Source organism: Myxine glutinosa, chromosome 12, assembly GCF_964187855.1.
Source record: "Myxine glutinosa chromosome 12, kmMyxGlut1.1, whole genome shotgun sequence".
NCBI lineage: Eukaryota > Metazoa > Chordata > Myxini > Myxiniformes > Myxinidae > Myxine > Myxine glutinosa.
The window spans coordinates 41,572,939-41,584,967 of record NC_136272.1 but is presented as its reverse complement, the minus strand read 5'-3'; the positions used below and the strand labels follow the sequence as shown (position 1 = coordinate 41,584,967).

At 44.3% G+C, this 12,029-nt stretch overlaps 1 protein-coding gene across 4 annotated transcripts in view; it reads right to left on the bottom strand.

The window, feature by feature from the left end:
* The window catches only part of LOC137437941 (uncharacterized), a 106,774-nt gene that overhangs the window by 53,985 nt on the left and 40,760 nt on the right, over positions 1–12,029 (bottom strand). For all 4 annotated transcript variants that reach the window (XM_068132714.2, XM_068132715.2, XM_068132717.2 and 1 more), the window contains 4 exons: positions 11,091–11,239; positions 10,473–10,689; positions 7,688–8,881; positions 7,501–7,603 (listed from right to left, as the gene is read on the bottom strand). In XM_068132714.2, the coding sequence (XP_067988815.2) occupies positions 7,501–7,603; positions 7,688–8,881; positions 10,473–10,689; positions 11,091–11,239 (1,663 nt within the window). The remainder of the gene's footprint in view (positions 1–7,500; positions 7,604–7,687; positions 8,882–10,472; positions 10,690–11,090; positions 11,240–12,029) is intronic.

The following is a 12,029-nucleotide window of genomic DNA, read 5'->3' as shown; positions in this document are numbered from 1 at the left end:
TAGCTGACTTGGTACGGCCATTGCGGACTAACCGGTGCAGCTGGCGATCATCCCTCCTTGTGGTTCTGCGGGGACATCCTGGCCTCGGTATTGGAGTAGGGACACCCCTCTGCGCATTTCGTTTCAGGATCTTTGACACCTGACCTTGAGTGATGCCATACTGCCGAGCAATAGCACGCTGTTTCATGCCGTAATTTCGTAAAGCCACCACTCCATGACAAACAGCATTGTCGAGTTGACAGGCCATCTCCAGAGGAAGCGGCAATAACTTTTGGAGACGTGCAGCAGTTGTTTTCCACTAATACAGAACGCAACAACCCTTGTATACCCGACTGTGAAGCCAATCATCAAATGCACCTGTCCGTACATTTTGCCACGCCACCTGTGATATAATCCTGTTGTTGACTTCTTGCTGCGACAGACAATCAGTGACATGGTTCTTTTAACAAATAAATCACCAAAGTATAAAAGAAACTCACCAGATTGATATACTGAGTTAAGAAAGTAAACCCAAGTCAAGAAAAAATATATATTCCATATTAAATGCCAAGTCTGTATATTGTCGCGCAACTCCAGTTAACACTAGTCATGGATGGCCTAAATGGTCTTATTGGAGGCAATGACCAAACACGGATTTTACTTTGGCCACGCGGGAGGGAGAAGGAAAATGGAAGGCTGCGGAAAAGCTTACCTGGAGCGCGTCGACTGTAGCTCCGGTCCTGCAGGAGATTAACTCAAGCGGGCACAGGTTTAACAGGGGATGCAAAATAATACAAGGGTTTATTGTAATAAGAACCGGGACAGGAAAATGTGACGACAAACCTAAGTCCTAATTTGGGAGACCACACACACAGATATCAAATACAAGACGAGGGAAAATGAATACGAAAGAAAATAATTGTCTCGTCATGTAAAGTGTAACTGCAGAGTTCGGGCTTATCTGGTCTTTGTCGTCTTGTCTTTGGCCGCCGTCCAACACGGCTCCGTTCGGCCCCGATGTACCCATGAGGCCTCGCTCCAAGCTCCACAAGCGCCGCGAAGGCCCGAGCCAGCGCCCACTCCGTTCGCACACGACGAGGTCCCTCGCTCCAAACTCCAAAGCACCGAGCACCGCTCGAGACTGCCAGAGCACGAGCATAGATGTCCAAACACCAAGAGAGCAACTCAACTACTCGCCAATTCAGGCCGTGAACGGCGAACCAACTGCCGCGCAACTGCTCTGAACCAACAACTCTTTCAGACTCAAGATCGCACCGGGACTGCCAAGGCCAGGAATCTCCCAGGAATCTCTGCGCAACCCACTCACTCGAACCAAAGTCCTGCCGCATCTCAAACCAACTGCCCAAAATGGCGTTCAGCGCCCGTTAATATCACCTTTTTTGTGACGTCAGCCTTGGCGCGCTGCCAACAAATCTGTCTCCTCCACCGACTCGCACAGGTGCACACCCACTGCGTCACTTCCACTCCCTGCTCCTGGTGTCATAGCGCGTGCTATTCGAGGTGGATAGGCCTGTCGGAGGTGTACATGGCGGTGGCCATGCGGCGGTGTCCTGGCCTGGTTTCTTCCTAAGTCATGTCAGGGGGGAGGGCGTTATTTAGTGTTGCACTAAGGACTTGTCGGAATGTCTATTTGGTGTGCAGTGCCAAAAGGGACAAAGGTTTGGCTAACCAGGTGAGGACACACAGGGGCGCTACTCTTTAATCGCTGCACTACTTAACACACGAACCTCCTGGTAGGTTCACAAGTATACCCCTTACCGACAAAACGCCTACACATGAACTTATTACAGGTAGTTTTCCTTACCGCGACACCTCGAAGCATGTTACCTACTCAGCTCTATCTGCTCTACATATCACTACCCCGCCAGACATAACAATGTAGAAGAGTATTGAGCAGAGTATTGTGAGTGTGGGTGAGTGCATTTTATTGAATGAAGAAGCCTGGGAGCAAGGAGAATGCAGGAAGCACCAGGTGTGTGAGCACAGGTGTGCAAGTGAAGAACAGGTGCATGGAGAATGGTTGAATGGAATAACTGGTCTGGGATACATGGAGTATGGAATGGATGGTGTGGAGTGAGTATGGTGGAAACTGTGGAGTGGAGTGGTTGGTGCGAAGGAAGTGAATGGGGAGGATGGACCCCCATCACGAATACCCGGGGAGGGTAGTTTAAGAGTTAGGTAGAGGGTATAGGTAAATTGTGGTTGAATATTGGCATCTGTGGTGCGTGTGGAAGAATGGTGTTTGGATGGGTGCATTAGTGACGTGGAAATGGCTGGGCGTGTGGCCTGTTAGTGTGTGTAGTTAAATGGGCACTCCGCCACTGTAAGGATGTCGGTCAGGTGAGGCCGCAGGTAGGCTCTGGGAGCCAGTAGAGTTGTTGTGGATGGGGCCCGAGGATCCGGAGGACGGACCCGGGTAGCCCAGTGCCAGAGAGGGCACCGAGGGGGTAAGTGCCAGGGCGGGCCTTCCCCCAGTTAGATAGGTTAGGTAAAGGAGCAGGTAACCTCGGAGGCAACTGCCGTGGCGGAGGTGTGCAGGTGGGTAGACCTGCTGGGAGAGCCACATGACTCAGCCCAGAAATTGTGCGAAGGCACAGGGAGTTGAATCGGGGGAGTGACACCCCAAATTGATGAGCACCACAGTTTGGTCAATGGGAGTTTGGTTCTTAAAACCACATAGCGTAAGACAGCCAATGGTTTTGCAGGGAAAGACCCCGGGTAGTGTAAAGTGTGTTAAAGTCATTTAGAAGGAAGATAGAATTGAAATCTCCTCGCACCATCTGCATCCACTCACCTGAGGTTACGACAGAACTCCACACCGTGCCATGTGTTGTTGTTTTATTTTTGTGCAAATGTTTTGGAAATGTGAGACGCATCATGACGTGGGTGAGACATTGTGCTGGATGTTCCATCTCTTCCTCCTTAAGAGGGATTGATGATGAATTGGTGATGGCAAATTTAGACATTGGGATTGTAATGAATTTGGTATTAGGGGAGATATGGGGAAGACGTGACGGTAGTGACGAATTTGTAAATGTGTAGGTTTTGCAAATACGGGGTAAGGGGTGAGGGCAGAGTAGGTGACAGGGGGGGGTGACGTACGTTAGGGACGAGCTTTCTCACTTCACTCTCCGTGCGCACCTCGCTCTGCATTACCTGTGTTGATGTGTACCCTTGCGCCCTTGCCCTCGCTGATTCTGCTTTGTCTTCCTTCCCCACCCATGGACCGTGCTCTCTGGGCACTGAGGGGGGGCGTGCGGGAGCCTGCCATTGTGTGCCCGAATCCCCGCAACCAGCTGCCTGCATCCACGCACCACTTATGGACCACAGTACTGTGGCCGAGCACCACTTATGGACCACACGTTGTGTGGCATGGCCCCTCTGCTGGGACCGGCCAGGTTGGCCAGAGAAAGATCTTGCTTGCGGACCTCGGTGAGGTGGCACCAAGCCATACAGGTGGACCACCCATAGCTGGCCCCTGTGGGCCATACATAAAAATGGACGCATTTTGTGCCTTTTTATTATGTCCAAATAGGCCGCAAGCAAAGAAGATCAAGAGGAAGAACAACATCAAGAACGACGGCCAGCAGAGGGAGCAGAAGATCCAGACCACCAGTTGTGTGTTTTTTTTGTTTGTTATTGTGCAATGTCGCACTGGATGGTGCATGACTGTGCATTTTGGTGCTTTGGTGTTTATTGGTGCTGGTGCGTCGATGCAGTGCATGCTGTCTCCTCCCTCCCACAGGATTCTTTTTGTTTCCTAAAAGAAAAATAACAGGTCCAGGGTTGCGTTTTGTAAATCATGAAATAATGTCACTTGTAAATAATGCTCCCCACCGTCAATGTGTAGTTTGAAAATTAATTCCGCAATTCGGTTAGTTGTGGGTGTGAATCTGTTAGGTAGGGTGCAACGTAATAGGGGGACATATTTATTGTGTTTTTAAAACTGTCACACTCAGGGTCAGGATAATTGTAGAGGGAACTACACCTGAGTGTCACATTAAGTTAAAGTTTTCGGGCCGGGACGTCCCGTGAGGAATGAGGGTGCTGTGTTGCAGTTTTTCGAACCTTCACTTTATCAAATTTAGTATCAAAATCCCTTGTAAATAACCCCTGTGTACATTTCCCCTTAATTGGCTGTTAATTGAAATGATCGCACCTTAGCTAGTCCATGTACAAGCATGTAGCCAATCATAGGACCTCTCCATAGTTATATCGTTATTCTGTGTTTCAGTTAAGGCTATGTTCCCACTCGTCGATCTTACGTTGCACCAAATCAAATAAGATAGATCCCCCTTTCGATTGCCCCAAAGCCTACATTGCCAGCAGCATGCGCCTACATTTCCAACCGCATTCGCCTCCATTACCCACGCGGTCAGCTCGAAGAAGAAGGGCGTTGCCCGCCCATCGTCATCAGAAGGTGGAGCCAGAAAGCCCTTGCCGACCAACCAAAACTCAGTGGGTTTGGCTTGAGAGGGGCGGAGAAAGAAAGATCGAGCAGGTTCGTGAAGGCTCCAGGGCGTGGCTATATAACCCGTTACGGGAAGCCCCCACGAGAGATGAGCGAGGGAGCACGAAGGCAGTTTTCTAAAAGGAAGGCGCTTGAGTCTGTGAAGAGAGATGCGCAACCTGTGGGAGTACGAGTAAGGGAGACGCTGTTTTCAACCAGCCTTGCCACGTCAAGCTCCGACGCGCTGCTGCGATCATCCCGGCGGTGTGGACCCGAGGGTGGAGAGTCGGCGGCTGCTCGCTCCCGGCCCGGCCGTTCTGCTGTCCCACCTAAACCTTCTCATCCTTCCAGCCATTCTTGCCTGCTATTCCCGATTCGTGTGAGTCTGTTTGTTCTGTCCTGTGGGTAGAAGTTAAGCTTGTTTTTAAGAATTGCACTGCATCTTCTTTCCCTGTAAATTACATTTCTTTTCTTCTCTTTGATTTTGGTTTGTGTAAATAATTAATAAATACCTGTTCTCCCTTTACTTTGGTTTCTTTCTCATCCGATCGCTTTCGTCCCTTCTGTCAATTGAGTTCCTGTGGTGCGATTTCGGCCAACGCTTATGAATCGGGTTAGTCTTTGCAAACGGCTCGGATTTCGAATTGCTAAACCGCTCGGCAAACTCCATCTTGTCCGGGATTCGAGCGGAATTACCCACCTGCCTTGTGGAGGGATTGGCGGAGGTGCACGGGAATCCCTTGACCAATCACCTCAACCAATCCCACCCCAGAGGGGAGCGGGGTAGCTTCAGGATCGGAGATGGCCAGTGCAAAATACAAGGGGGATTAGCCCCCCCCCCCCCCCCCCTTTGGTCAGGGGAGCGCCGTCCCCGATTCCGTAACAATATTTAAGAGTTAAGATAAACATAAGTGTTAAAATAAACATAAATGTTGAGATATACACAAGTGTTAAGATAAACTAAGTGTTAAGATAAACATAAATGTTGAGATATACACAAGTGTTAAGATATACATAAGAGTTAAGCTATTTAAAAGATAAGATATAAGACAAAATATAAAGGTTGAGATATATACAAGTGTTAAAATACCAGATAAAGTACAAGTGCAAGTATAAGTGATAAGATATTCAAAAGAATTAATTATTTTTAAAATTGGGTTGGGGGAATTTTAATGGGCTACCAACACCTTTTTTAACTGGTCGATAAATGATAGAACCAAGCAATAACCAAACCAAAGAGTGGACAAAATCACAGCCTTAGTATTTAAATGTAAACCATAATGAAAGTGGTAAATGTCAAAAAGGTCTCATCGACAAGTGGAACCAAGACAAGTGTAAATAAAGCATACAGACTGAGGGATATAAAAAGATTTAATGGATGTCAAGTATTCAATGGAAAATAATTTACCATGATCTCAAAATAAGATGTGAGTCGGGAGGTGCTCAGATCAGAACATCGAGGGAGGTTTTTTAAATTTCATCTCCACCCAACAAAGATATTTAAACGAAGAACCAAATTCCAACATACTATTTATCAACATTCTGGATGGTGACGAGTGTCATAAGAAAATTAAGCTGTTCCCTAAAATATAACAGAAACAGATATTAATTGGTTCTCTTCATGAGTTTAATGTACGTGTAAATATACCTGTATGACAGATAATAAAGAGATTAGAGTATATTGGGTCTCACTCACACACAAGTAGTATATAAATGTTGGTTCTGATATAAAACCTCAACAGGGAGTGAACGTTAGTGAGCGACGAGCGCCAGCAAGTGTCTGTTGAGTGGTTGGTCTCAGAACAAACATTTATATCTACGAGGGCACCATCCATTGTTTGGACAGTGAAAGCATTTATCATGAATAATGAAACATTCCAATTGGTTTGTGTTTGTGATAGATACCAATAGTAATTTTAAAAGCAACGAGAACGCCACTCAGAAGAGCGCATATTCCCGCCGTGGGTCAAGTTGTTAAATGATGGTATCTATCATCATTCGTGATGTTAAATAATACGTTTTGTTTAACCCCCTCTCCACAAAACAATAAATGAAAAAGAAAGTAGGCCCTAACTGTCAGATAATTTATTTTGATATATCTCGGAATTAGAGAAAAACATCATTTAATTTAGGAATAAGAATAAAAGCTTTAATGCAGTAAAACAGAAAAAAAATCCCCAAAAAAATTCCTGGATCCAGAATAATATCCTGAGCTTCACCAAAAACTAATCAATTCTTCCTTATCCCAAGGGCAATCATCCCACCAACTTTTATCCAAATCCGTTCAGAACTTTTCCAGATATCTTGTTCACAAACACACGAACATACGAACACACATACGCACACACACACACGGACGGACACGATCAAATGCATTACTCCCTGGCGGGAGTAAATATTATACTGTTATACCAAACATGCAACATTATATGTAATTTTATTCTCTAAATAAATTGATAACGAGAACGCCACTCAGTAGAGCGCATACTCCTGCCGTGGGTCAAGTTGGAATAATACGATTTGTTTAACATTCCCTCTTCCCAAAACAATAAATGAAAAAGAAAGTGGGCCCTGTCAGATAATTTATTTTGATATATCTCGGAATTAGAGGAGAAAAACATCATTTAATTTAGGAATAAGAATAAAAGCTTTAATGCAGTAAAACAGAAAAAAAAAATCCCAAAAGATTTCCCAAAAAAAATTCCTGGATCCGGAATAATATCCTGAGCTTCACCAAAAACTAATCAATTCTTCCTTATCCCAAGGGCAATCATCCCATCAACTTTCATCCAAATCAGTTCAGAACTTTTCCAGATATCTTGTTCACAAACACACGAACACACACGCGGACGGACACGATCGAATGCATTACTCCCTGGCGGGAGTAATAATAAATATGAGCAAGGCCCAAATACATAATTCCTCTGTGCAGAATGTGCTGTGCCAAATGTGCCATCCTCAACAACAATGCACCATCTGTAACACACAGTTCAAAACAAAAAACATTTGAGCAACTTCTTCACATTTGTGCAACAAAATAAAACACCTACCTTGTTGTTTGCGCAACTTCTTCAGCTCTTGTTCCAGGCAATCAAGACGCTTCTGACGCTCTTGCGTTTCACGCACAAGATTTTCTTTTTCTTCTGCCTTAATCTATTGGAGATACGTTTAAACAGTCACCTTCCCTCATTTTTGTGTGCTTTTCCACCACCCTGGAAATAAATAACTAATACTTACCGGGACAGCACCTGAGGGTTGTGGCGTGGTAGGAGTACTGAGGGGATGGTGAACCACGATCGGCACTAGTGTCCTCACTTTTTCCGCGTCAAGGTCCACAGTTTCAATCACACGTAGGTTTGGACGTTGTGCCTGAGTAGTGTTCACAGAAGTAGAAGGAAACAATATGCTCATATTTTCAGTTGCTGTTGGAAAAGGTAGGAGATGAGTAGGTCTAAGGCAGCCTTGTGGATGTGGTAACTGAGGTGTAATGCCAACATTATAGTATTCCTGATGCCCGGGAGGCATTGGCATTCCCGATATCCAAGGAAAGCCAAGCGGATGCCTTTCAGACATAGGTGGAGCAGAATATGAAGCCATATTTGGAGCTGGAGCTGGGGTTGAAGGTGAAGCTGGAACCATAGATGAAGCAGGAACTGGTGCATTGCCAAAGAAGGCATTTGGTGGCTGGTAACCTGGATAAATTGGGCACGTCGTGTATTGTTGGGGTTCTTTGGGAGTTGCTGCCTGCACGGGGATGTTGGTAGGTGTTGGTTGGTGTTGATGATCTGTTGGTGCTGGCTGCTTGGGAATGTTGGTAGGTGTTGGTTGGTGTTTATGATCTGTTGGTGCTGGTTGCTTGGGGATGTTGGTAGGTGTTCGTTGGTGTTGATGATCTGTTGGTGCTGGCTGCTGGGGGATACATTTTGATATTGGTTCATGGCTACTGGGAAAATCGTTTTGTTTTTTTGCCATGATAAGCTGAGTCAACTCACTGAGGCTTACGTTAAGACCAAGGGTATGAAGAACAGTAGCCAGATCCTGCTCAAACCGCTGTTCATTTTTACCATCATTCCCAGCAAATGTGTTTGATGGTGGTGCAGATACCGTGCAATACTCTTTAACCTTATTCACCATAAGTTTTTCAGCCTCATACCTGTCACTTCGTGAAACTGTTTGTCTGTCGATAGCAACTTTCTTTTCCAGTTGCCTACCATACTTGCCATCATCCCCGTAAAGAAAGTGCTCCTCGTCGTCGATGTTTCTGATTTCTGTCGAAGGCTTATTCAGCGCTTCTTTGAAATCTGCAATACCCGGGATGCAGGAAGTATTCATGTCATAGTCACTTGCAGCAAGTTCAAAACCACTGCTCGTCTTCCTGGCACAATGTTCTCGCTGATAGCGACGCAAAATGTCTGCTTCGTCATCCGATTGCTGGGTACACAGGACAATTAATTTTACGACTGACCAAGACACTTGCCGACAAAGTAATGATCTTAGCTCATAACCACCACTGGTACATGTTAACTACAAAGCTGTCAACTCCTAGCAAACCAAATGTGCGTGTCTGTGCAACAACTTTTTCTTGGCATGATTTCAAATCAAATAATTTGGAGTGCAACAATAGCTGATAGAGCAACAGACGTATGAGAATGTGAGACAATGGTTGATCTCTGCAAGAGCATAATAGAAAAATCAAATGCATTTCTCCCACACAGGATGCATAACAGTTGACAGATCTGTAGCTTAAACTAGATCTATTCACTCAAGAAAAGCTAAACCAAATGGGAATGCACAAAGTTTTCTGATTTGTTAATTACTTTAAGCAAGAATCGATTGGCACTTTACTGGAAAAAAAAGTATTTAATGTTACAGTTTTTGATCTTAACATGACTAAAGTAGAGACAGTGCTGTTTGCAATGAACAAATGCTGTTAACACATGTACCCACTCTACATCAGGCATTTCAGTAGCAATAGCAATCAAACATTTCCTGCTTTGCAGTCGCACAGAAAATACTTTCAGTAGCATAATCATTTGCAAAAACAAACAAGGAGAATTTATTATGTTAACTTAATGAACGTATAGATGCCATTATTTTCCTCAATCAACGATGCCTATCATAAATAGAAGCTGCCGATTTCCCGGGGTGATATTTATCGAATTCCACCCAGCATGCATCGGAAACTAACTTCAACAAACGGTCACAGAGAAACAGTGCAAAAGATATCTCAAAATGTCTGCCTCATTTCTTTCCCAGCCCAGATACTTAGCGGGAAGAGTCATGTCCCCCCTTGTAAATAGATGGAGGTAGAGCTGGAGCAGCTGTCAATCAGTGCATGAGAGGCAAATGCAATCAGTGCATTTGTACAAAGTACCGTATGTATATCTAAGTGCTGTAAATCTACAATATGGAATTGGTGTGACAATCTGGGGTTGGCACAAGGTGAAACCCCAACATACCTCAAATCCACAATGACAAAATGTGTTTTTGAGATACTATTAAATAGAAAATGGCAAAAGGTACACTGTTTTTGAAGCCATATCCTCAAAGCTTGGGTCAAAAGGACACAGTTTTGCAAATTTAACCTTGAAATCTTTATCCAGTTGCAGGATATGAGCCTCCTAATGTGTATAAAGCGGAGACTGGATTTGCAAGTGCCAAAAATGGGCAAGGCATCAGATCCTTAGGAGGAAATAAATGGAAAAACACAGACAGGGGCTGAAATATTTTGTTGAGTAATTCTTACAATAAATTAATTTTTACAAACCTTGTTAGCAAAATCTGTGCCAGTCACCTGGAGACCACTAAGCATGGAATAACCCAGAAATTATTTAAGCAAAACAATAGCAAACAGGATGGTTAGCATTAAGACCATTCAAACTTGAAAAGTTAAACTCTACATAATTACCGAACTGAAAAGACAGACCTCTGTAGTCAGGTCTCTCCCATCGATCTTTTTCAGAATATACTTCATGGGTTGAGCTAGAGGGATATGGGGTTTGTGCAAGACGTGGTCACTCACGGGAGATTGCTCTCGACGCAACTTGCATTTTTCAACATGTAAACGCCTCGCCATATCTTCCAACATTATCTGTTTCATCCTCTCTCTTGTCATCTCCTCTTTCATCTCTTTTCTCAGCCTCGCCATTTGCAACTCCTCAAAACCGCTATCTTCATCATTGAGTAAAGATTGGGAACATTCTTGAGAGACAGGAGGAGCATGGCAAGATTGCGCTCGACTGAAAAAGCAAGAACAAGATGATCGGGTTTTGTTAAACAGGATATGGTTTAAACATGGCTAATATTTTTGTGATTGACAAGGGAGAAATTGAGCTTGAGCAAGCAAATGGATTGGTAGTAATGTGAAGAATTTAAGAATGTTAACTGAATAAGTGGAGTGCAAGCATTACAGGAGGGATGTAGTCCGAGGGTTATACCAAAGGTTGTTATACTATCTCCTCCACCTGTCATACAAAAAAAACATCAAAACCTGTTTTGTTTTGGGTAAAAGGAACAACATTTGGGAAAACCCTCAATGCAAAACAACAGTATGAGAAATGAGGGGCTTTGGTGGAGGAGGGGATGGGTGATGGGCTTGGTCAATGAACTTGGCATGTTCTTTGTTGGCGGCATTACTTACCTATACAATCGTTCAACAGGTGGACCCAATCGAGCATGGGCAGAAGCCAGTTGATGGTCTGGCGATTCACTTCGAAACTGGTCATTTCCTACAGTAATGCGAATATTGCGATCTTCTGCACGATGGCTGGGTGAGTGTGACTGACGGAGCTGTAAAGGATGTGGAAGCAAGAAAATAAACATCCGGTAAAAACTCTCCAGAAAGGCATTGTGAAAGCTCATGACCGGGAAAGGAGCAGTGTGCAACAGTCATATTAATTTACAAAACCTTCCAGAGTATATTTCACAAAAAAAAAAAAATCTCTTTTGTGTGTTGATTTGTACCATTACGAATCACTTTTTCGATGGAGTGATGATCAAAATAGGCATATGCTCAGATAAGCTTACATGGTATTTCAACATTGCAAGCGTTATGAAAACGTGCTGAATGACGTTCTCAAAGAATGACGAAGAGCAAGTGGTTATTGCTTGGATATTAAATGCCCTGAAAGTGAGAAGTGAGCTTTTTTGCATACAACATTGAAGCTCGTGGAAGAGCTCAAACACAGAACAGATCAGAACGTAACAGAACAAAAGGAACAGTGGAAAGAGAGGGGTGGAAAAAAAACACACCACCAGCAGGGATAAGGGACAACATAGAGGGAAGCCTTAAAGGGATAAGGGATGTGAGAAAGAATAAGGCCCAGGAGAAGACACACTGGGTGCACAAGATGAAGATGGATACAGAAGCAAACTCTTAAGAGGGAAAACTGGAAATTTGGAAAGTGATGGGCTTGGGGGTGTTAACGAGGGTAGAAAAGATAATGGTTCAAAGACTGGGGATCATCTGAGATAATGGTGAACAGCTATCTTGAAGACTTGGAGGAAAGAAAGATTGAAAAGCCTATGGAAGTTGGTTCCACAGGAGAGAGAAAATAGGAATGAACTTTTCAGGATCGTC